Below are 22769 nucleotides of genomic sequence, written 5' to 3'. Positions count from 1 at the left end.
CTGGATTAAAGGGCATATGCTACCACTGCCTGTAATTTATTATCTTTTTAAAAAGTCACTTTTACTTGGCATGATGGCATATGGCTGTAATTCCAATGCTCAGGAGGGAGAGAGGGACAGATCTCTTGAGTTCAAGGCCAGCCGGGTCTACAGCAAGTTCTAGGTTAGCCAGGGCTCTATAATGACACCCTAATCTCAAACATACAGAAGTCACTAGTGTAGCTGGGTAAGTGACCTTGCTGTGCAAACCTGAGGACCTGAATTTGACCCCTAAAACATACGTTAAGAAACTGTACATGACAGTGTGATCCTCTAATCCCAACACTGGCAAGGCAGAATAGTCTAGCTGAATTGGTGAGTTCCAGGAGAGACTTGCTCAAAAATATGATGGAGTGATGTAAGAAAACACCTGATGTTGCCAACATGTGTCCACATATTTGTGTTTACATGTGTACACACACACACTAAAAGTCACATTATTTTTAAGAGATAAATATTATCCCTTCTTACTAGCTTTAGCCACTATTTTAATCACTTTTTTACCAAGCGCTATGACCAAGGCAACTTACAGAAGAGTTTGTGGCTTACAGTTTCATGAGTTTATAACCGTCATGTTGGGGAACATGGCAGGTGGCAGACAAGGCGTTGGAGCAGTAGTGGAGAGCTTACATCCTTATCTGAAGGTTAGAGACAGAGGAGAGCTAACTGGGAATGGCATGGACTTTTGAAACCTCAGAGTCCACTCTCAATGACAACTCCTCCACCAAGGACAAACCTGATCCTTCCCAGACTGTTCCACCAGCTGGGGACCAAGCATTCAAGTGTGTGAGCTCGTTGGGGCCTTTGTCATTCAGACACCACAGGCACTGTTACCAGTGTCTTCTAGTCGTCTTGTTCATCAAACAGAAGCATGTCTGGGTTATTTATTCACTCATTTTATGTGTTTAGTTATTTTGCCCACATGTATGTCTGTGTACCATATGCATGCCTGGTGCCTGTGGAGGCCGGAAGAGGGTGCCACATTCCCTGGGACTGGAGTTACAGATGGTTGTGAGCCACCATGTGGATTGCTGGGAATTGAACCTGGGTCATTTGGAAGAGAAGCCAGTGCTCTTAACTGCCAAGCTGTCTTTCTAGCCCCTCTTTTGTTTTGAATAATCACATTTGTGTCTAGCACTGTGCCCCTTAACTAGTAACTATGTGGTGGTGTTCATTGACTGGCTGATGTGTTTTGTACAGTAAAACAGTTTTCTGTTGCATCATCAGGAGTTGGTGATGCAGCTTAGTAGTAGAGTACCTGGTCAGCATTTGTGAGTCCCTGGAACCACACAAAGAAGAAAAATGGGCATGGGGAGAGGGACAGAGGGAGGGGGAGAAACAAGCAACTAAATCCCTTTTCGTTCTGACATTTCAGCGAGAGCAGTGATGGAATCAACATGTGCCGACTCATTATCAATCAGCTAAAATGGCTGGATAGAATTGTGGATAGCAAGGTAGGTTTGGGGCTTTATCGATTTTTGAAATACTTTTACAGTTGGACACAGTAGCACACGCCTATAATCCCAGTACTCAGGAGGCAGAGGCAGGCTGATATCTGTGAGTTCGAGACCAGCCTGGTCTATATAGTGAGTTCCAGGACAGCCTGAACTACATATTGAGACCCTGTCTCAACAACAAACAAAAATTTTAGTCAGGGATGGTGGTACGTGCCAGTAATCTGAGCACTTAGAGAACAGAATTAGGAAGATGGAAGTGAACTTGAGCCAGCCTGAGCTACACAGTGATACCCAAAGAGTAAAACAAGTTTTTGTATGATTGACCAAACATTTTTGATTTTTAGAATTTTTTTCTTTTGTAAAAATTTCATTTTCTTATCAATACATTATCTTTATTCAATTCTCCTAATTTGAGACTCTTGAGTATTTGACTCTTTAAAGAATTTATTTCAAAAGCAGCTTAGGCTACATGAAGTGGTGTGTGCCTGTAATCCCAGCACTTGGGGATGAGGTAGGAAGACAGAAATTCTGAGGACAGGAGAGGGGCCATATAGGGAGGCCATCTTCTGATTTAGAAAGCGACTGTGAGAATCAGTGGGTAGAGTGTTTGCTCTGTGAACATGAAGACTGGTTTGATCCCTGGAACCCACTTAAAAGTCTAAGCAAAGAATTGGCTCCACAAAGCTTTTCTCCGCAGGGACATGCCCCATATGCACGGCGTACACGCATTAATAAATAATTTTTAAAAGACAAACTTCCTCAGTTATAAAGATAAGTATAGTTTATTACATGTTAAATACTTGGTAAGGGGCTAGAGCAGTGGTTCTCAGCCTTTGGGAGTTGAACAACCCTTTAACCGGGTTGCTTAAGAACATCAGAAATATCAGATATCTACATTATGATTCATAATAGTAGCAAGATTACAGTTATGAAGTAGAAACAAAAATAATTTTATGATTGGGGGTCACCACAACATGAGGAATTGGGGTACAGCATTAAAAGGTTGAGAACCACTGGGCTAGGAGCTGGAGAGATGGCTCAGTGGTTAAGAGCACTGGCTGCTATTCCAGAGGACCCGTGTTCAATTCCCAGCACCCACATGGCAGCTCACAACTGTCTGTAATTCCTGACACAGACATACATGCAGGCAAAACACCAATGTACATAAAATACAGATAAATAAATTATTATTAAAAAAAAAAAAGAACCACTGGGCTAGAGAGATGACTCAGGTTAAGAGTATTTGTTGCTCGCCGGGCGTTGGTGGCGCACGCCTTTAATCCCAGCACTCGGGAGGCAGAGCCAGGCGGATCTCTGTGATCCGTGATTTGGTTTTTCGAGACAGGGTTTCTCTGTGTAGCTTTGCGCCTTTCCTGGAACTCACTTGGTAGCCCAGGCTGGCCTCGAACTCACAGAGATCTGCCTGCCTCTGCCTCCCGAGTGCTGGGATTAAAGGCGTGCGCCACCACTGCCCGGCTAGTAGTACTTATTTTGAGTAGTGTGCTGCAATTCTAATCATTTCTCCCTGCAGGATCTCACAGCCCAGATGATGCAGTTGATCAGTGTTGCTCCAGTGAACTTACAGCATGACTTCATCACTAGCCTTCCTGAGATCCTAGGGGATTCCCAGCATGCTAATGTGGGGAAAGAACTTAGGTGGGTAAGCACTGTGGTACTCTCTCATGGAGTCTCCACCAGGGCATCTTGTTCATTGCAGTATGAAAAGAGCTAAGTTTAAGGCTAGTGAGGTAACTCGGTGGCTAAGGGTCCTTGCCTGTCATCTCTGATGACATAAGTTTGATCCTGGAACCCACACAGTAGAAGAGAACGGACTCGCACAAGTTTTCCTCTGACTTCTATATATGCACCGTGGCACACATTGGGGTATGTGTGCATGCACACACATACACATGCTTTGGGGTCATAAAGGCTGGAACACAGGTGTTTAAGTTCATCCTCAGTGTGTAACAAGTTCAAAGCCAGTCTGCGGTACTTGAGACTTAAAACCACACACAGAAAGTGGTTGGGTATATAACTCAGGTCATAGAGTGCTTGTCTGACATGTACAACATGTGTTAATTTCCTTGGTTGGGTATATAACTCAGGTGATAGAGTGCTTCTCTGACATGTACAAAATGTGTTAATTTCCTAGCACTACACAAACTAGATGTGGTGGCAGAAGCAGAGGCAGGAGGATCAGATTCAAGGTCATCCTTGGCTACATTTGCGAGTTTGAGGCGAGCCTAAGATACACGAAATCCTGCCTCAAGATAAAGTATGGTGCATGTAACTTACATGAGTAGGGAGGGTATGGGGTTTGACTTGGTTTCTAGTCGGTGTGTATATTTGTGTGGTCCCATTTACTTTCCCCTCCCCTCACCCACTTTTTAAGATGGGGTCTCATATAGTCCAGACTGGTCTCAAGTTCCCTCTGTAGCTAAGTATGACCTTGAACTTCTCATCCTCAAGTCTCGATCTGGGATTACAGGTATGCCCCACTACGTTCGCCTTCCACATACTTTATTTCTTTTTTGTTTATTTTGCTACGTGACTAGGGATAGTGCACACATGCACCTCTGTGTGTGGAGGTCAGAGGACAACTTTCTGGAGTTGATTCTTTCCATATTTTACATTCCCAGAGTCAAGCTCAGATCTTCAGGCTTGACAGCCAATGCCCTCATCTGTTAAGCCACCTCACTGGCCCCCATATATGTTCATTCACCTGCCTCTACCTCCCGAGTGCTGGAATTAAAGGCGTGGGCCACCACTGGCTAAGTTAATTCTTTTAAATCCGCATCTTCTTTTAGACATTTCTGTGCTGTTCTCTCTTTGTTCTTAGTTCTACCTCAAGTCTCTGAAGTTTTCGGTTTTCAGACACATGCAATCAGCAATTCTCTGGCCAAAGCAAGGTCATAAGGCTTGAATTCTTTCAGGGTCACAAAAGCGGATAAGAACTCACACCAGACAGTGACTGTCGGGCTTTCTCTATGACTCAAGGAGGGGTGACTTGTAGAAGTCTCAGTGAACTCTTAAAGGGAACAGGTCAAATGAGGGAGAGAGGCCTTAAATTGATTAGGGAAAGCTAAGAAGGGAAAAGGGGGAATCTGTGTGTAACACTGCATTCCTAAGTGTGGTTAGAGAATAAGCTGATTAGTAAACCAAGGTGAAAGTACAAGGAGTTAAGAATTTGTTAGTGCGAGGTTAGCTTGGGGCAGCATTTTCCTATCTGCAGGTGGGGTGAGCCCAGGGCACACTTGTTCCCTGTCTATCTAAAGGCTGTGAATCAACAAATTCAGACATGTTGCAATTCTATGTCCTTGGATGTCCGAGAATGTCTCAAATGAGTTACATTTGCCTGGACATTTATCATTGACCAAATGCTTGCCAGTGATGATTATTACAGGAAGGCAGACCTCTAAGATTACATTGGAGAAAGGAACAAAGACCTGGTTGTGGAAACAGGTTTTGACTGTGTGACCGTCTTCACACATAGCTGGGGGATGTTATCCAAATACCCGAAGTGTGTAGGGGAAGTTGTGCCCAATAAGTGATCAGTGATACTGTTAGAAGATCTGGGAAAAAGGATCAGATAGGAAGGCTACAATAGCACACAGGAAAGTCACTGCAGGAAACAGCTAAGACAGTCAAAAGCAGAACCACCAAGACTCCTTGAGTTTTGGCTTCGATGGGTCAGCCTTGTCAGTGCTGCTGAGTTCCTGCTACATAGGAGCCTCTGCCTCTGCCTCCTGAGTGTTGGCCTGAAAGGTGTGCACCAGAATGCAATCATTTGTTTGGAACTAATACAGTTGGGTTTCTTTTTTTGTTTTGTTTGTTTGTTTTTTGGTTTTTTGAGACAGGGTCCCTCTGTAGTCCTGGCTGTCCTGGAATTCACTTTGTAAAGGAGACTAGTCTCGAACTCACAGAGATCCACCCGCCTCTGCCTCCCAAGTGCTGGGATTAAAGGCAAGCATCACCACCACCTGGCTACAGCTGGTTTTCTTATCAGTGGGATCCATTCTCAAGTTCAAGCAACTACAGATTAAAAATCTTCCAAAAAAGAAAAATTAAACATGCACTGACATGCTGATATAATTTATAATATATACAATATAGCATGACAACTATTTGCATAGCTTTTACATTGCATTAGGTATTATAAGTATCCTAGAAGTAATTGACAGTATGTAGGAGGATGGACAGGTTATGTTCTAATAACCACACCATTTTATAGAAGGAACTTGAGCATCCTAGGATTTTGTTGCCACGGGTAACCTAGGAACCAATGCACTGCAGGTACCAAGAGATAACTGAATATTCTGTCTTTCCCCACTCTAGTGAGTGGCTTTCTCAGGTTGTTTCTGCCCAGTTCCATTCAGACTATTACCCAGCTTTTCCTTCTTTGCTGTTAACAGAGAGCTACTCATGCAGAATACTTCATTGACTGTTCCAATTTTGGATGTCTTTTCCAGTCTCCGACTTGACCCGAACTTCCTGTCTGAGGTAGGAAAGATCCTGCTTTTCAAAAACAGGGAGAAATCATGTGTAATAATAGAAAATAGCACTTTGAAATTATGCTTACAAACATAAGTATTATGTAGTACACACACGTGCACGCGCACACACACACACCTGTGATGGGGATCATCACGCGTATCAAAACCAGGGCCTGCTATAACACTAAGCCAAAAAATAGCACTTTTGCTTTTTTTTAAAATTTAATTCAGATGGTCTGACCAGGTAGCCCAGAAAGGCCTCATATTCAAAATCTTTCTGCCTTAGCCTCCCCAGTGTTGGGATAATACATACATATGTGCCCCAGGCCTGGCTTAAGCAATGCAATTGAGTTGGGTTTTGTTTTGTTTTGTTGCTGTGCTATTAATCAAACCCAGTGTCCTACATATGCTAGGCAGACATTTCACCGGTGAATCACACCCTCATCTCTTAAGTTGTAAGCTTGTGTGTGTTTGTGTGTATATGCATACATGTGGATGTGCATGCATATGGAGGATGTGCATACATGTGGAAGCCAGAGGACAGCCTCAGGTGTTCTTTAGTCTGTCCACTTAAAAAAAAGATTTGAGACAGTATCTCTCACTGCATGGAGCTTACTACCAAGCTTCTGAGATCTGTCTCCAAAGCACCAATGCTGGGATTGCAAGCACTTACAGCCATGCCTGTTTTGGGGGTCAAACTAGGGTGTCATGTGATGGCTGGGAATACAGCTTAGTTGTAAAGTGCTTGCCTAGGTTGTACAAAGCTTTGATCCCCTGCACCACACACACCTGATATCGTGGCATACACATAAATAAGAGGTAGAGACTAGAGGAAGAGAAGTTCAAGACCATTGAAAGCTACATAGTGAGCTCAAGGCCAGCCTGGGGTGCTAAAACCCTCAAGGAAAATAGCAGCAACACGTTTTTACTTCTTTTGTAACTTTTAAATACAAGCATTCCTGAATTTACCTGGTTTTTATTTGGTAGTTATTTCTCTGGGCCTCAGTTCCCTTCGAAATAACATAGTCTTATTCTGGAAGAGAGGTAGCTTTTCATTGTTCTGTCTGAATAACATCCAAAGGCAAACCCTCTGGGGGCAGGTCCATAAACCCAGTGGTCATTCACGGTCCAAAGTAAGTTTACTGGGGTCAGTGGTGAGGGCGGAAGGGGGAGAGGGACACTTAATTTTCCTCTTCTGTTGTCAGTTGTGACCGCAGGCTCTGAAATGTGAGACTAATGATGTTTGACTTTTATCACTTGTCTGGCTAGAAAAATCTTTGACATTTATAATTGTGAGTTTGTAATTTGGGGGCAAATAATGTTTTTCTTCCTAAATCACAAGTAGGAAAAATCAAATGAGAAATGAATTTTCTAATTTTATCTGATAAGTATGTACTGGGGTAGAGTAGTGAAGGGCTTTGTGCTTTTGTATTTAGATCCGCCGGTTGGTGATGGGTAAGCTGTCATCTGTCCGACTGGAGGATTTACCTGTGATCGTAAAGTTCATTCTTCATTCTGTAACAGATATCACTTCACTTGAGGTACGTTAATATTTCCTATCAAGCCTACATTAAGATACACAGGTAAACTATTTAAATAAGTAGTTCAAGTTGCTATTTTCTGGTCCTAGACTAATTGATACTGATACGGATAGCTGTTGGGAGAGAACCCAGCCCATTCTGGTTGATTACTCAGCATAAGCTGCTGCAGAATGACGTTTGATATTTCTGTGAAGAAGCACGTCAAGGGAATGAAGGGTTTAGAGTGTAGCACTCAATGTGTGCTTGAACTGTTCTCATCCAGTCTGCTGACATGCCTTTTGTTACAGGTCAAGTGTTTGCATCAGTATTTGGGGGATGTTAAGGTTCCACTGAGAGAATGAACTGTGCCTCTCCACTAAGGGTGAGCAGATACATGGCTAAACACTGACTTTCCACAGGTGATTTCTGAGCTTCGGGAGAAGTTAAATGTGCAGCATTTTATTTTGCCGTCACGGGTTCAGGCTTCCCAAAGCAAGTTGAAAAGTAAAGGACTAGCAAGGTATGGAGTCATCTGCAATTGCCATTCTTTTTCTTGCATAATCATAGGTTTCTCACTTTTATCCTGAAGGCAGGATAGTGATTAGACCTTAATAAATACTGGCATTAAGATTACATTCACATCATAGCATGATAGCGCTTTTCAAATTGTGTGTGTTTGTGCTTTCCTAGCCATTCAGATCAGTTCCACATAGTCTACAGTACAGGTTTTTCAGTATTTTACAGATGAGTTGAGGCTTTCTCCAGAACCTATGCTTAATAATCAGAAACTCAGATTTATAAGATCTTCTCTGGGAGCTGGAGAGATAGCCCAGTGGTTGAGAGCACTGGCTGCTCTTCCAGAGGACCCAGGTTCAATTCCCAGCACTTACATGGCAGCTCACACCTGTCTATAACTCCAGTTCCAGGGCTTCTGACACCTACACACAGGCATACAGACAGGAAAAACATTAATGAACACAAAATAAAAATCAATTATGTATAAAAAAATTTTTTTAAAGATCTTTGCTGAAAAGTAGAAAAAATAATGTTTCTTACTTTGCTATTTGTAGCTCTTCAGGAAATCAAGAAAACAGTGATAAAGACTGTGTTATTCTTGTCTTTGATGTAATAAAGTCAGCCATTAGATATGAAAAAACCATTTCAGAAGCCTGGATTAAGGTGAGTAAGATCCTTGCAACTTTGAGGGTCAAGGTGGTCCATGAGTATCAGTGATAGATGTGTGACCTGGGATGAAATGAAAGTCTTAAATCTGTCAATTAAGTATAAATGATAATGATGGGCAGATAAACAGGATGTGTGGAATGAAGCATGAATAACATGCTCCACTGATACGTTTTAATATCGTGGTCCTTGTTTTTCTAGGCAATTGAACGCATTGAGTCAGCGGCTGAACATAAGGTAATAAATAGGCCTGTGCTTTGAACTTAAAGTAGTTTGCATTGGCCATCGTGCTGTCCTGCTTTCTTTCTGTCTTTCCTGCAGTTATCCTGTAGCTGCTCTGATAATGATGGTTGTGTGGAGAAGACACCTGAGAGGGATGACTTGCTAAGTGGTCTGCTCTTACCTACTGATTCTGGAAATGAATTTAGCCTACAGTATTCAACAGGGAATAGGAGGTTGTTCCATGCACATGAAGTTACAGTCAAAGAGGCAGTGCTACACCTGGGTCATGAGTTCAGGTCCCCGTGCCTATGTCTGGCTTATCTCCCGCCAGGCCAAGCTGTCAAGATAAGGGCAGTCTCCGTTTGATTTTACTTTGCCCATGTAGTCCTGACCTGAATAGTTAGTCTTTCCACTGTAAGGCTGGCAGTAGTCCTGTATCTATCACCCCCACCTCCACCCCTGACTCTCTGTCTCTGTCTCTCTGTATTTGTCTCTGCGTCTGTGTGTGTCTGCGTCTGGGTCAAACTCTGCAGTTCATGATGGCCTAGAACTCACTGTGTTAAACTCAGGATGGTTCTCCTGCCTCTGCTTCCATGTACTGGGAACACAAACATAAGCCACCACGCCCAACTTATCTTTTAGTCCTGGAGATCTGGATGTGAAGAAGCTGGATGTCTCTGCTTCTGTGTACTGGTTGTTCCTTCTGAAGGTTTTGTTTGTGTTGGAATCTTTTGTCTTGAGGGAGTTTTGTTAGTTGGGTGTCCAGTTAATAGGTAACAGTCTTAAAAGTTTCTATAATACAGAATAAATGATGAAAATAGCCAAGTTTTTTGAGATAAGGTTTCATCTAGGTGTTTTCACACTCAATGAAGTTGACCTTGAACTCCTACCTCTGCTCCCAAGTACTGGGATGGCAGCATTTGCTACCATGATTAGCTTGAAAATAATTGTTGGGGGCATGGATAATAATCACATTATAACCCAGTTGTTTGAATTTTTTGTTTTGTTTTGTTGTTTTTCAAAACAGGGTTTCTCTGTGTAGCCCTAGCTATCCAGGAACTCACTCTACAGACCAGGCTGGCCTAACTTAGAGATCTGCCTGCCTCAGCCTCCTAAGTGCTGGGATTAAAGGTGTGCATCATCATGCCCAGCCCATTTCTTTTGATAGTCTTATGTGGGTTGGCTATAGCTTTGCATTCTGATTTGATTCTCTATACATTTCCCCTGTTGTCATAAACATTTTGCATACTTTGTTTATTTACTTATAGATAATACATGCTAATAAATTGGAAAACATATAGAAATTACATATGTGGCTGGGTGGTTGTGCAGGCCTTTAATCTCAGCACTAGGGAGGTAGAGGCAGGCGGATCTCTGTGAGTTCGAGGCCAGCCTGGTCTAAAAGAGAAACCCTGTCTTGACAAAACAAAACAAAACAAATAAAATTACGTATGTGAAAAAACAAAAACATTCCTTATAGATAGTTTTCATTTTTAAAAAATATTTTTTAAATTTTATTTTGTGTGCATGTGTGCTTACGCACATGTGTCCAGGTGTCTGGAGGCAAGAAGAGTGCACTGGGTCTCTGGAGATGGAGTTACGGGTGGCTCTGAGCCACCACATGGGGGTTGTGAACTGAGCCCTGTTCCTTGGAGCAGCAGAGATGCTTTTAACCACCTAGCTGGCTCTCTGTCCCCTTTGTAAATGTTTTATCTTTTTGTATAAGCTGTATGTGTATACAAGCACAGGCATGCTCCTGTACTAACAGATATGTGCACATGTATGTGTGTATAGTTTGTATATGCTGTCTTTATGACATTGGATCCTACTGTGGTTAGTGTTTTGCAGGTTGCTTGTTTTTCACTTCACAGTGTGTCACCATGTATCAGAAATGACCTCCTCTGTCAAAAAAAAAAAAATGGGTTAGCTGAGCCAGTTGGTGGTGGCACAAGCCTTTAATCCCAGCACTCTAGAGGCAGAGGCAAGTGTGTCTCTTAAGTTTGAGGACAGCCTGTTCTACAAAGTGAGTTCCAGGACAGCCGGGGCACACAAAGAAACTCAGTTTTGAAAAACAAACAAAAAATGGGTTATCTTATATAGGTTTTTGTGGCTCTGTTACACTTCAAAAACAATTATCGAGCAAAGGGAACACTCCTCCACTGTCGGTGGGAATGTAAACTTGACAACCACTGTGGAAATCAGTATGGCAGTTTCTCAGAAAATTAGGAATCGAACTACCTCAAGACCCAGCCATCCCACTCTTGGGCATATACCCAAGGAATGCTGATTCATACCATAAAGATACATGCTCAGCTATGTTCATAGCAGCACTATTTGTAATAACCAGAACCTGGAAACAACCTAGATGCCCATCAACGGAAGAATGGATGAAAAAATGTGGTACATATACACAATGGAGTACTACTCAGCAGAGAAAAACAATGAAAGCATGAAATTTGCAGGCAAATGGATGGAACTAGAAAAAATCATCCTGAGTGAGGTAACCCAAACCCAGAAAGACAGTTATGGTATGTACTCACTCATAGGTGGATTCTAGATATAAAATAAAGAACAATCAGACCACAACCCATAGAACCATAGAGGCTATATATATAGCATGGAGGTCCCTAGGAAGACTGTGGCTTATAATAAATTTCAGTTTTACTCAATTATTGAAAAAAAAATAGCCAAATGAATGGAAACACATGAACTATGAACCAAAGGCTGAGGGGCCCCAGCTGGATCAGGCCCTCTGAATACGTGAGACAGTTGATTGGCTTGATCAGTTTGGGAGGCAACTAGGCAGTGGGACCAAGTCCTGTGCTCATTGCATGAGTTGGCTGTTTGAAACCTGGAGCTTATGCAGGGACACTTGGCTCAGTCTGTGAGGAAGGGACTGGACCTCCCTGGACTGAGTTGATCGCAGTCCTCGGGGGAGGACTTGTCCTGGAGGAGGTGGGAATGGGGGGTAGGCTGGGGTAAGGGGAGGGGGTGGGAGGGGGGAGAATAGGGGAACCCATGGCTGATATGTAGAACTGAATGGTATTGTAAAATAAAATATATATATAAAATAAAAAAACAATTATCATAATTTATTTAATCTTCTTATATTGATAAACATAGTCTTTGTAACTTTTTATAAAGCAATTTTCCTAATTATGAAAATTTATAATTTAGTTGGCAAGTGATTTCATCTATTTTTTTTTAACAAATGTAAAGATGTTCAAAGTTCTATTTTAATATCACCTCTCTTAATATTCTGATATTTTCTTATGAAATACCAAAGGATAATAGTTGTGGCACTTATTTCTCTGAAAAGGATTTCTGGGTTTTGTAACAATGTGTGAGCTCCGTGGGTGGTGAATGAGGAAGCCAGAGCCACCACAGTGTTTTAGTAAAAGCCAGTTGGCTGCAGGTCTTCTGTTGCTGCTCCCTGACAGGCTTTGGATGTGGCGATGCTGCTCATCATCTACAGCACCAGCACCCAGACAAAGAAGGGCATTGAAAAGGTGTTGAGAAACAAGATCCAGTCGGGCTGCATTCAAGAACAGCTGCTCGACAGTACGTTCTCTACACACCACTTGGTAAGTGTGAGATCAACAGGAAGAAGGTGCAGGTGGAGAGATGCTGAGAGGAGATGTTTTTGTCAGTTTCTGCCCTGTGTCGAAATCCCATAACACCTTTCCCAGTATTGATCTCTGATAGGGAGCTCAGCATATTCAGAGCAGTGACGTAATTGCTTTGTTGGATTGAGATGATGATATTAATAAGCCAACCTAACATTGACTTTCACCCTTTCAAGAAGTTAACAAAGCTGGTTTTTCTTGAGCTTCTCTGACTCAAACTCCTTTTGGCTTTTTAAAAAATGATTTATTTTATTTTTTGTCTCTGTGTTTGTGTCCCTGTGTGTATATGCCATGTGTGTGCAGGTGCTCTTGGAGGCCAGAAGAGGGCATTAGATCCTCTGGAACTAGAATTACAGGTGATTGTGAAATGGGTGCTGGAAACCAAACTTGTTGGAAGAAAAGCAAGTACTCTTAACTGCTGAGCTACCTGTCTAGCCTCAATATAATTTTTTAATGTGTTTTGATTTTTTGTTTTTTTGAGAGTGTCTCACTATGTAGTCTTGGCTGGCCTGAAACTTGATGTGTAGACGAGGCTGGCCCTGTACTCATAGAGAACCACCTGCTTCTGCCTCCATGGTACACTTCTGCACCTGTGTGTTTTGTTTGTTACTTGGTTTGACTTTTTTTTTTTTTTTTTTGAAATCTCAGTATCAGTAAAGAAGATGGAAATACTAACATTATTTACTTTTGGTCCCTTCAGGTCTGTCTGTATTACATTATTGGTAGGACCTGGTCACTTTTCTTCCTATAACAGTTATTCAAAGAACTTAGTTTGGGAGCCTGAGAGATAACTGAATTGGCAAAGTGTTTGCCATACAATCATGAAGACCTGAATTCTATCCCCAGCACTTACAAAAAAAGCTGAGCATGGCCACCCACATTTGTAATCACAGTACTGGGGAGGTGGAAATAGGCAGGTCCCTGGGATTCACTGGTCAGTCAATATAGCATTTGTTGAGCCCCAGATCCAAGTGAGGGGCCCTGTCTCAAAAAAACAAAAACCAAGATGGATGGCTCCTGAAAACAACTCCTGAGGCTGCCCTCTGCCCTCCACACACACTGGCATGAATGGTTACCTGCACACAGTTGGACCTGTACTTACATGAACATACACACACACATCTACAGAACTCAGTTTGGGTAGCATTGAATGTTACAGACTGAGCTTAAACCATAGAATAGAGCAGGTACCAGGAGGCATATGAGTGAGTGAAGACACTGGAATCTCTTCAGTCTGGTTTGTAGTTCTAAATTGAACAAATAGACCTGGATATTAAGCTTATCATTTAATATTTTTTAATTTTAAGGTCAGTTGTTACCCATTTATGGAATCTGATCATGAGAGAAAAGTCAGAATGGTGAAGGATTATTTGGGGTATAATTAAGTTTTCTTAAAGTTGCTGTATGTGGGCACTCAGACTAGTGTTTGGAATGTGGAAAGCAGAAAGGTCAGAATTCAAGTCCATCTTGTAACTACAGCATCTGAGACCATCTGCAGTATCCACCACAGGAAAGCTTTGTTGTTATTTAAGCTAAAGTGAGAGTTGGGGTTGGAGATGGAAGGCAGTGGTGGAGTGTTGTCCAGCATGTTCCAGGCGCTGGGATCGATCAGTGCTTAGCACTAAAGACAGAAGGCAGAGGATGAGAACAGGAGTGCTGTGTGTCAGGAGATGACCTGAGAGCCCAAACAAGGTCTTTGGTGACAGTAGTGGACGTTAGCACATTTGGTTCTGTGACACCGTTTCCCTGGGCTTTTCTCTCTTCCCCTTCCAGGTTCTTAAGGATATTTGCCCATCCATCCTTTTACTGGCTCAGACTTTGTTTCACTCTCAGGACCAGAGGATAATTTTGTTTGGCAGTCTCCTATACAAATATGCTTTTAAGTTTTTCGATACTTACTGCCAGCAGGTATGTTGAAACATTTATTTGGGTAAGGAAGAAGCAAAAATATGGAAAGGTATAATTTCAAATACATTGGATGTGGTTTGAGGTATATTCTGAGTAATTAGATGACATTGAGGGGGAAGTAACTTTGACCAGCAGCTTAGAAAACTCAGTTCTAAGCCAGCCACAGTGATGCACACCTGTAATCAGTTCTCAGGAAACAGGAAGGAGGATAAGGAAAAGTTTGAGGCTATAGACCAGGCTATAGAGCAGAACCTTCTTTCATAAGCAAAGAAAATATTCAGTTCTAGTCTCTGTCCTGAATGATAAGATTGGCTTGGAGGATCTAACTGTGAGAGATGAAATTTTGTGTAAAATCATTAAGGTCCTACTCATTTGTTGTACCTCAAACACTTGACTTAGAGTTTATTTATTTATTTTTTAATTATATGCATGTGTGTGGGTTTTTGCACCCAAGAAGGCCATATTTTCCTGAAATTATGCCAGCCTGTCCTGTACTCTAGTCATAAAATTTATAAGAAACTTCAGCTCCTTAAGTACAGTCTTTTCAAGAAATTTCAGCACATACTAAGTCCAGTTTAACTCATAGATAAAAATTTGTGCGACTATACCAAGGAGCAAAATTAGGGTGTTATGTTACCCACTGATATGTTACCAAAAGTGGGTCAAGACTGGTTGTTCCTCCCGTGATCTAGTACTTGAGAGACAGATTTACAAGTTGGAGGCTAGCATGGAATAGGAATTGAGGTCCAGGGAGCCAGGATGGTAGTGTCGTCATGCTGGGGTGATTATAGGTCTCCTGAAGCCAATGCTGGCAGTTAGATAACAAATAGTAAGGTAGAAGTCAGAAAGGCCTCAGGTGGGTGCTAGAGAGATGGTTCAGTGGGTAAGAGTACCAGCTGCTCTTCCAGAGGACCTGGGTTCAATTCCCAGCACCCACATTGCAGCTCACAACTGTCTGTAGCTCCAGTTCTAGGGGATCCGACACCCTTATACAGATATACATGCAGGCAAAACACCAATATACATGAAATAAAAATAAATAGTGCACGAACTGACTTTTTGGAGCCCATTGCCTATGGTGGGACACCTTGCACAGCCTTGATGCAGCGGGAGGTGCTTGGACCTGCCTTAGCTGAATGTGCAGGGCTTGGCTGACTCCCTTACCTTTTCGGAAGGAGGGAAGGGGGGTGGGCTGTGGGGGAAGGCTTGGGGGAAGCAAGAGGAGCTATGAGGAAGGGATCTGTGGTTGGTATTTAGAATGAATTAAAAATTTCTTAATAAAAATAAATTAAATAGTTAAAAAAATTTTAAAGAAAGGCCTCAGGCATGAACCCTTTAGAATGGCCATGCCATATTTTATTTCACACTGTCCTGTTGACCTCCCTGTATAGGAAGTGGTTGGTGCTCTAGTAACCCACATCTGCAGTGGGAATGAGGCTGAAGTTGATACTGCATTGGATGTCCTCCTTGAGCTGATTATACTAAACCCCTCTGCTATGAGGCTGAATGCTGTTTTTATTAAGGTATAGTCTGTACTGCCAAATACTGAATCATTTTTCTGTTTCATGTATCTCAGAGTTACTGCTCCCTGTTAGTTATTGAAAACTTGTTTCGTATGCTTTGGATACTGAGCACTGTAAATGTGGGAGGGATGTGTAGAAAGGTGGATAACAGATAAGTTATAAATGTATGCATATAGAGGTAAAGATGCATTATATTTGTGTATTAATTTATTCAGAAACACTTCTCTATACTTATGTGCCAAACTGTGTTTAAGTGCTGTGGTAGGAAGGTTGGTCTTTGCCTTTGATGCTAAGAGTGTAAGACGTACAAGCAAATCATCTGTACACACATGGTCACCACTGAGAGAAACTTGCAGTATTTGTCTGATACCAACTTAATCCATTTAATATAATGATCACTTCCATGTGTATCCATTTTCCTGCAAACAACATAACTTAATTCTTCCTTGTGGCTGAAAAAAATCCATTATATGTGCACCACATTTCTCACTGTTGATGAACACCTAGGTTATTTATAAAACTTAGCTATTGTGTATGTATTGCAGTAAACATTGATGTGCACATATCTTGGTCATGTGTTTGGAAAAATACCAGGAGTGGAATAGCTGGTTAATTGTTCTGTTTAAAATGGGGGTGGGGGGAGTGGGGCTGGAGAGATGGCTCAGCAGTTAAATGCAGAGGCTCTGGGTTGGATTCCCAGCACCTACATATTGGGTCACAGTGATCATACTCTAGTTCCAGGGAATCCGACGCTCTTCTCTAACTTCCTTGGGCACTAACAATGCATGTAGTGCATTACATACATACAGGCAAAACACACTTTAAAAAGTCTTGAAAAAGGAGAGAGAATATTAGCTGATGAACTCATTTTGGGCATTTTTCCCCCTCCTAGGGAATTTTAGATTATTTGGAGAATATGTCCCCTCAGCAAATACGAAAAATCTTCTGTATTCTCAGCACACTAGCATTTAGCCAACAGCCTGGAACCAGCAACCATATCCAGGTAAGAGGCCATGTTTTGAGAAAGAATGTTTTAAACCTCTTTATTTAGAATTTGCCATACTACGTTACTCCAGCCTGTGGAGCAGTAGAAACAGCACCTGCTCTACATACCAAGTTCTAAGACAGCCACAGTACAAAATAGACCCTGTCTCAAAATTAAAAAATAAAAATAAAAATATTATTAATGCCAAGCCAGCCTGGGCTACTTAGCTAGTTCCAGGTCAGTTCCTAAAGAGACCCTGCCTAATAAAAAAAACAAAAACAAAAACAAAAACAAACCAACAACCAGGCATGGTGGTTCATGTCTTTAATCCCAGCACTTGCGCTGAGAGAAGCAGGTGGATTTCCACGAGTTTGAGTCAGCCTAGTCTGTAAAAAATAAAAACAGTGAAGAAATCTTCGTCTGTTGGAACAGAGCTGGGTCTGAGCCTGTAATCAGCCGCTGTGAGATGTCTTTCAGGTTCTGTATGGAGCACTGTGGAGTCACGGTGTCTAAGCCAAGCTTCACCTAGGCTTGCCTTCATTGTGGTCACTGATGACTGAAGAGAGCTAAGGAAGGGAGTGAAACAGGAACAAAACTGACTGGGTGGGGTCATAACTCACACCTCTTGTAGCTATAGTGCCACCTTGTGGCCTTGGACAACCTGCACCTTGTTTTAATTTAAAATTTGTTTGGCTAGGTGATAACACACATGTACAGAATCCATAGTGTGTAGAGAGCTGTGCAGTGAACAATAACTCCTCGCTGCTCTAGGCATCTGGTCTGTCTCCTGAGGCCACCAGAGTCAGTAGTTATGAACTTTCAGTAGGGTTCTCCATTCTGCTTTTCTTTCTGATGTTGTGCCCTGTTTCATCAATAACACAGTCCATTTTCTGCGTATCTCACTTTTGTTTTTTTATTTATCCAAGGACGAACACAGGTTGTTTTTACCCTCAGCTGTTTGAACAATGCTGTGATGAGCACTTGTGCTCACGTCCTTATTTGAGTATCAGTTTCAGCTACAGCGTGTGTACTTAGAGACAGCATTGCTGACTTATTTGGTGATTCTATTTAACAATTTGAGGAGCCACCAAAAGTTTTCAGAGCAGCTACACCATTTTACATTCTTACTTTGAAAGTCTGACATTTCCTATTCCTGAAAAAAAAAATGTTGCTACAATTTTGATAGGGATTGCATTAAATTCCTGAACAACATTGTCATCTGTAGTCGAACTTTTTTTGGACTGCCAGCTCCCAAATAATGACACAGAGGCTTTTTATTAATTATGAAAGCTTGGCCTTAGCTTAGGCTTCTTCCCAACTAGCTCTTATAACTTAAATTAGCCTGTTTATATTAATTTACATTCTGCCACGTTGCCCATTACCTCTCCTCCATACTGTATGTCTGACTTCCTCCATGTCTTGCTGGTGAAATCCCGCCTCTCTTCTTACCAGAGTTCCTGTCTCTGCCTAGAAGTCCCGCCTATCCTCTCCTGCCTAGCTATTGGATGTTCAGCTCTTTATTAAACCAATCAGAGGGTGCCTTGACGGAGACAATTTTTCACGGTGTATATCAAATTCTCTAATCCAAGAACATGGGACAGCTTTTCATTATTTAGTCCATTCATTTCTTTCAGCAATATTTTTCTGTATGTAGCCAAGGCTGGCTTCAAACTCAAGTTCTGCTTATAGAATTATGCCCCATGCCCAGCAGTGTCTTATAGATTTTAACTTGTAAATATTTTGCTTCCCTGATTAAATTTATTTCTAAATGGTTTATTGTGGTCCACCAAGATGGCTTAGTGGGTAATGTAACTTGCTGCCGAGTGTGAAAACCTAAGTTTGATCATATACCCACTCCTAAAAATTGTCCTCTGGCTTCCACACCCCTACCCTGCACACGAGGTGCACCCCCCCCACACACACACAAAATCAACATATTTAAAAATAGGTTATTGTATCTCATTGCTGCAGCTGTGCAGCCACACCACAGTGATTCTCATGTCCTAGAGCAGCTGCCATGGCAGGACTAAGAGCTGGTGTTGGATGTATGTGCCTTGTTCTGGGAGCTTTGTATAATTGGTCTCTGAACTTTAAAACCATTTCCCATCTTCTGCCTGAGACTTAGAGAATGGAATTTAGCTCCAGTAGTGGTATGTTCTGCTGTCACTCCAGCCCCTTCTTTCTCTGTCCTGAACACATTGCAGGATGAAATGCACCTGGTGATACGAAAGCAGCTCTCTAGCACTGTGTTCAAGTACAAGCTCATCGGGATCATTGGTGCAGTCACCATGGCCGGCATCATGGCGGAAGACAGGTACTCACAAAGTCTGCTTTCTGTACCTCAGCATCAGTTAGCCAAGGTGGTGCCTTACAAGCATGTTATAGTAGCAGCCATTATCCTAATTGAGACATTCTCTGTGTGAGAAGAAGTAAACATGTCTTGCTTCTTCTCCATGTTCTCTTCTAATCTTTTTTAGGATTTATTTTTGTTATTTTTAATTATGTTTTTGTAGACTGATATATGCACATGAGTGCAGGTACCTATGGAGACTAAAGGTATCAGATCCTCCTGGAGCTGGAGTTACAGGCAGATGGTAGCTGACTGATGTGGGTGCTGGGAATTGAACTCAGGTCCTCTGCAAAAGCAGCCCACACATTCTTAACTGCTGGCCTACTTCTGCAGCCCATTCTCTTCCCCTTTTTGAGTGGTTTTTGGGTTGTTTTGTTTTTTGTTGTTTTATTAGTTTGTTTGTTTGTTTGTTTTGTTTTTTTGAGACAGGGTTTCTCTGTGTAACAGCTCTGGCTGTCCTAGAACTCGCTTTGTAGGCCAGGCTGGCCTGAACTCACAGAGATCCACCTGCCTCAGCCTCCCGAGTACTAGGGTTAAAGGTGTGGGCCACCACCGCTGCCCAGCACATTCTCTTCTAATCTTGACTGTGTATATCATGTACAGTTCTTATAGAGTTACATCACAGTTATTAATTATAGTGTTGCCTAGAGGTGCGGTGCTGGAAATCTTTCCACAGAGGCTCAACTTGGTCCTAAAATTCATTGTTTAGAATCTGCTTCTGACTTAGGCTCTCTATTGCTGTACTAATCCTGTCTGGAGCTTCATGTTTGGTACAAATACAATTACTTTGTGGAGTCCCTCCTTACGTGCTCTTAGATGCTTCAGTTATAGCATCTAAAAAATACCAGCTGGGGCTTCATGGTATGTCACTTTAAACTGACAGTACAGTTCAGTTCATGCTTCTTGGAAATGATTTGTCAGGAATTCCTAAGAGCTCAGGAAATGTCTTTAGAATCAGCCTAATAGCTAGAAAAGGGGAAGAAGAGCAGCCTGAAGAGGCTGCTGTGGCCTGGTTAACAATGGTCACTGATCCATACTGCTTGTCTGCAATCCAGTCCTGGCTCCATTATTAGCTAAATGACGTCGGGCGACTTATTCTGCTTCTGCCTGTGTAGTTTCATGGCTGTGAAATGTTAATTGTATTTACTTTGTAGAGTTATTAAGAGTATTCAATGGTTTGGACAATGCCCAGAGCATTCTGCATACTGAAGAAATGTTTTATTTAGCTGGGCACATGGAACAAGGCCCACTTGATGCCAGGAGTTCAAAGCTGGCTTGGGCAACATGGTCAGGTTATCATCTCAAAAAAAAAAATTCTCTTATCATTATTAATTTAGTGTGCCCTTAAAAATACATAGAAGTTGGTCTTACTTGTTTACAAAATCCTCAGAATTCCAGGTTCTGGGGCAGAATGATCACTTGCATACAGGAGTTTGACATAAGCCTGGCCACCTAGTGTGACCCTGTCTCAAAAAAGGGGGGGGGGGTGACCATATTTCACTGTAACCTACATTTTATATGAAGAAAAGAAATAGTTCTTCTGCCTTCATGAAATTTTGTGTCTATTCTTGTCTGAAAGAACACAGGATTCTTAAACTTACTGCCAATTATTATAAAATATTACAAAAATGAAGTTAAAATTACTTGTTTCTAGAAGTGTGCCATCTAATCCAACCCAGGGGAGAGCTGGCCTGAGCAGTGAAGAGTGTGCACAGGTAAGTTTCTATATCATGTTCAGAATTTTCTTTTTGTTGCCAGTTCTTGCCAGTTTTTTTGTTTGCCAGCTCTCGGAGCTTGCTGCTTGTCACTGCTGTTTTACCAGAAGCAGTGTGGGTTTTCTTTTCTCTTACAGGGGCCCTCTGTATACTAGGCAAACACTGCCACAGAGCTACGTCTGTGGCTAGAATATTTTGTATATTTCCTTTCAAAAATGTCTTCAAGTAACTATTTATTTTTAAAGATAAGGTCTTGTTATGTAGCCCTAGGGCTGGAATTAACTGTGTAGACTAGGCTGGGTTCCTCCTGTCTCTGCCTCCTAACTGCCAGCATTGTAGGCACGGGACACCATGCCCTCCTTCTCGTTCTGGGACACATCCGGTGTTCTTCATCTTGCTTGTCTCTCCTTCCATACTTACTGTCCATACCTCGGGCTGTCACTCCAGCCTCGTTTTGGCTTTGACCTGAAGTATACTTGGAAAGAGACAGACTGCAGAAGAGGCTCAGGAGTGCCTCATACAGTTTTGGCCGTGAGATTGGAGAGAACTTACTATGGAGTGCAGAGACAAATTTAGGAAGGGTTGGCAGCCCAAGAGTCACAGTTCTTCTCTCCACCGACTGCAGGTGACTTCTTTGCTACAACTGGTTCATTCTTGCACTGAGCATTCTCCTTGGGCCTCTTCTCTTTATTATGATGAGTTTGCCAACCTGATCCAAGAAAGAAAGTTGGCTTCAAAAACCTTGGTAAGAACGGTGTCTTGTTTTGGGGGTGACAAGTGGGAGCTAGTTCTTGAGACAAGGTCTCACTGTGTAGCCCTGGTTAACTAGAACTTTTATAAAGACCGGGCTGCCCTTGAACTAGCTGCAGTCCTATGTCTTCACCCCCAGTTTTGGAATGACTGGTGTGAGCATTCCAAGTGTCTTTTCTTTTTTATTTTATGTGTATTAGTGTTTTTCCATGAATTTCAGGTCCCCTGGAACTGGAGTCACAGACAGTTGTGAGCTGCCATGTGGGTCCTAGGAATTGAACCCAAGTCCTTGGAAGAGCAGTCAGTGCTCCTAAACCGCTCAGCCCCCGAGTGTCTTTTCTTAAAGCAACAAAGCATCAGAGCTTCTTTGTGATACATTGAGTCTTTCTCTCTGCTGCAGTGTGAGCTCTTGCATTCTAGCTGGGAGGCTGTTCCATTCCACCCACCTCAGGGCTCTCCTGAGCCTCCTCCACGTAATGATGATGGTAACTGTAAAATGACAAGAAGGTTGTTGGTGATTGGCACCATTTGTTTGACAGCCCTCTTCTGTGCCAGGCACTGGGGAAGCACTTTTTGTACGTTATCTCCTTTACAGGAGGTCTGTTACACTTTCCTTTTTAGAAGCAAGGAGCCTGAGGTGTAGAAAGGTTAGTGGCAGTCTATCTAGGGTTGTAATAGCAAAAGTACCCCTCACTGCCCCATTCTTGTTTGCCCCCGGAAGGAATGGGTTGGGCAGACCATCTTCAATGATTTCCAAGATGCCTTTGTGGTGGACTTCTGTGCTGTTCCAGAAGGGTAAGTGCTGTTTACCTCCTGGGTTGGCTCTGCTGGTGAGGAGGTTGTATCGGTTCAGTGGCTAATACAAACTCCACACTACTTTTGCCCCCGAGTCAAGTCTGCCCCACAGCTTAACGGCCCCAGCCCTGACAGCCTGTACCCCAGCTGTAGAACTGCTGAAGGTCCTCACTTGTTCTCTGTTTATGGCTTCTCCCCGTAGTT

General features: G+C 42.3%; 1 protein-coding gene across 3 annotated transcripts in view; it reads left to right on the top strand.

Annotated features, from left to right (window-relative positions):
* The window catches only part of Fancd2 (FA complementation group D2), a 68221-nt gene that overhangs the window by 12292 nt on the left and 33160 nt on the right, over nt 1–22769 (top strand). For all 3 annotated transcript variants that reach the window (XM_028863940.2, XM_037204266.1, XM_037204267.1), the window contains exons 8-22: nt 1415–1493; nt 3028–3152; nt 5909–5996; nt 7426–7530; nt 7929–8029; nt 8580–8688; nt 8893–8928; nt 12354–12497; nt 14313–14447; nt 15839–15970; nt 16863–16973; nt 19160–19269; nt 20960–21020; nt 21646–21765; nt 22492–22565. In XM_028863940.2, coding sequence (XP_028719773.1) covers nt 1415–1493; nt 3028–3152; nt 5909–5996; nt 7426–7530; nt 7929–8029; nt 8580–8688; nt 8893–8928; nt 12354–12497; nt 14313–14447; nt 15839–15970; nt 16863–16973; nt 19160–19269; nt 20960–21020; nt 21646–21765; nt 22492–22565 — 1530 coding nt within the window. The remainder of the gene's footprint in view (nt 1–1414; nt 1494–3027; nt 3153–5908; nt 5997–7425; nt 7531–7928; nt 8030–8579; nt 8689–8892; nt 8929–12353; nt 12498–14312; nt 14448–15838; nt 15971–16862; nt 16974–19159; nt 19270–20959; nt 21021–21645; nt 21766–22491; nt 22566–22769) is intronic.

Source organism: Peromyscus leucopus, chromosome 3 (assembly GCF_004664715.2).
Source record: "Peromyscus leucopus breed LL Stock chromosome 3, UCI_PerLeu_2.1, whole genome shotgun sequence".
Classification (NCBI taxonomy): domain Eukaryota; kingdom Metazoa; phylum Chordata; class Mammalia; order Rodentia; family Cricetidae; genus Peromyscus; species Peromyscus leucopus.
Note: the sequence above shows the minus strand (reverse complement) of the source record. Positions and strands in the feature narration are given on the sequence as shown.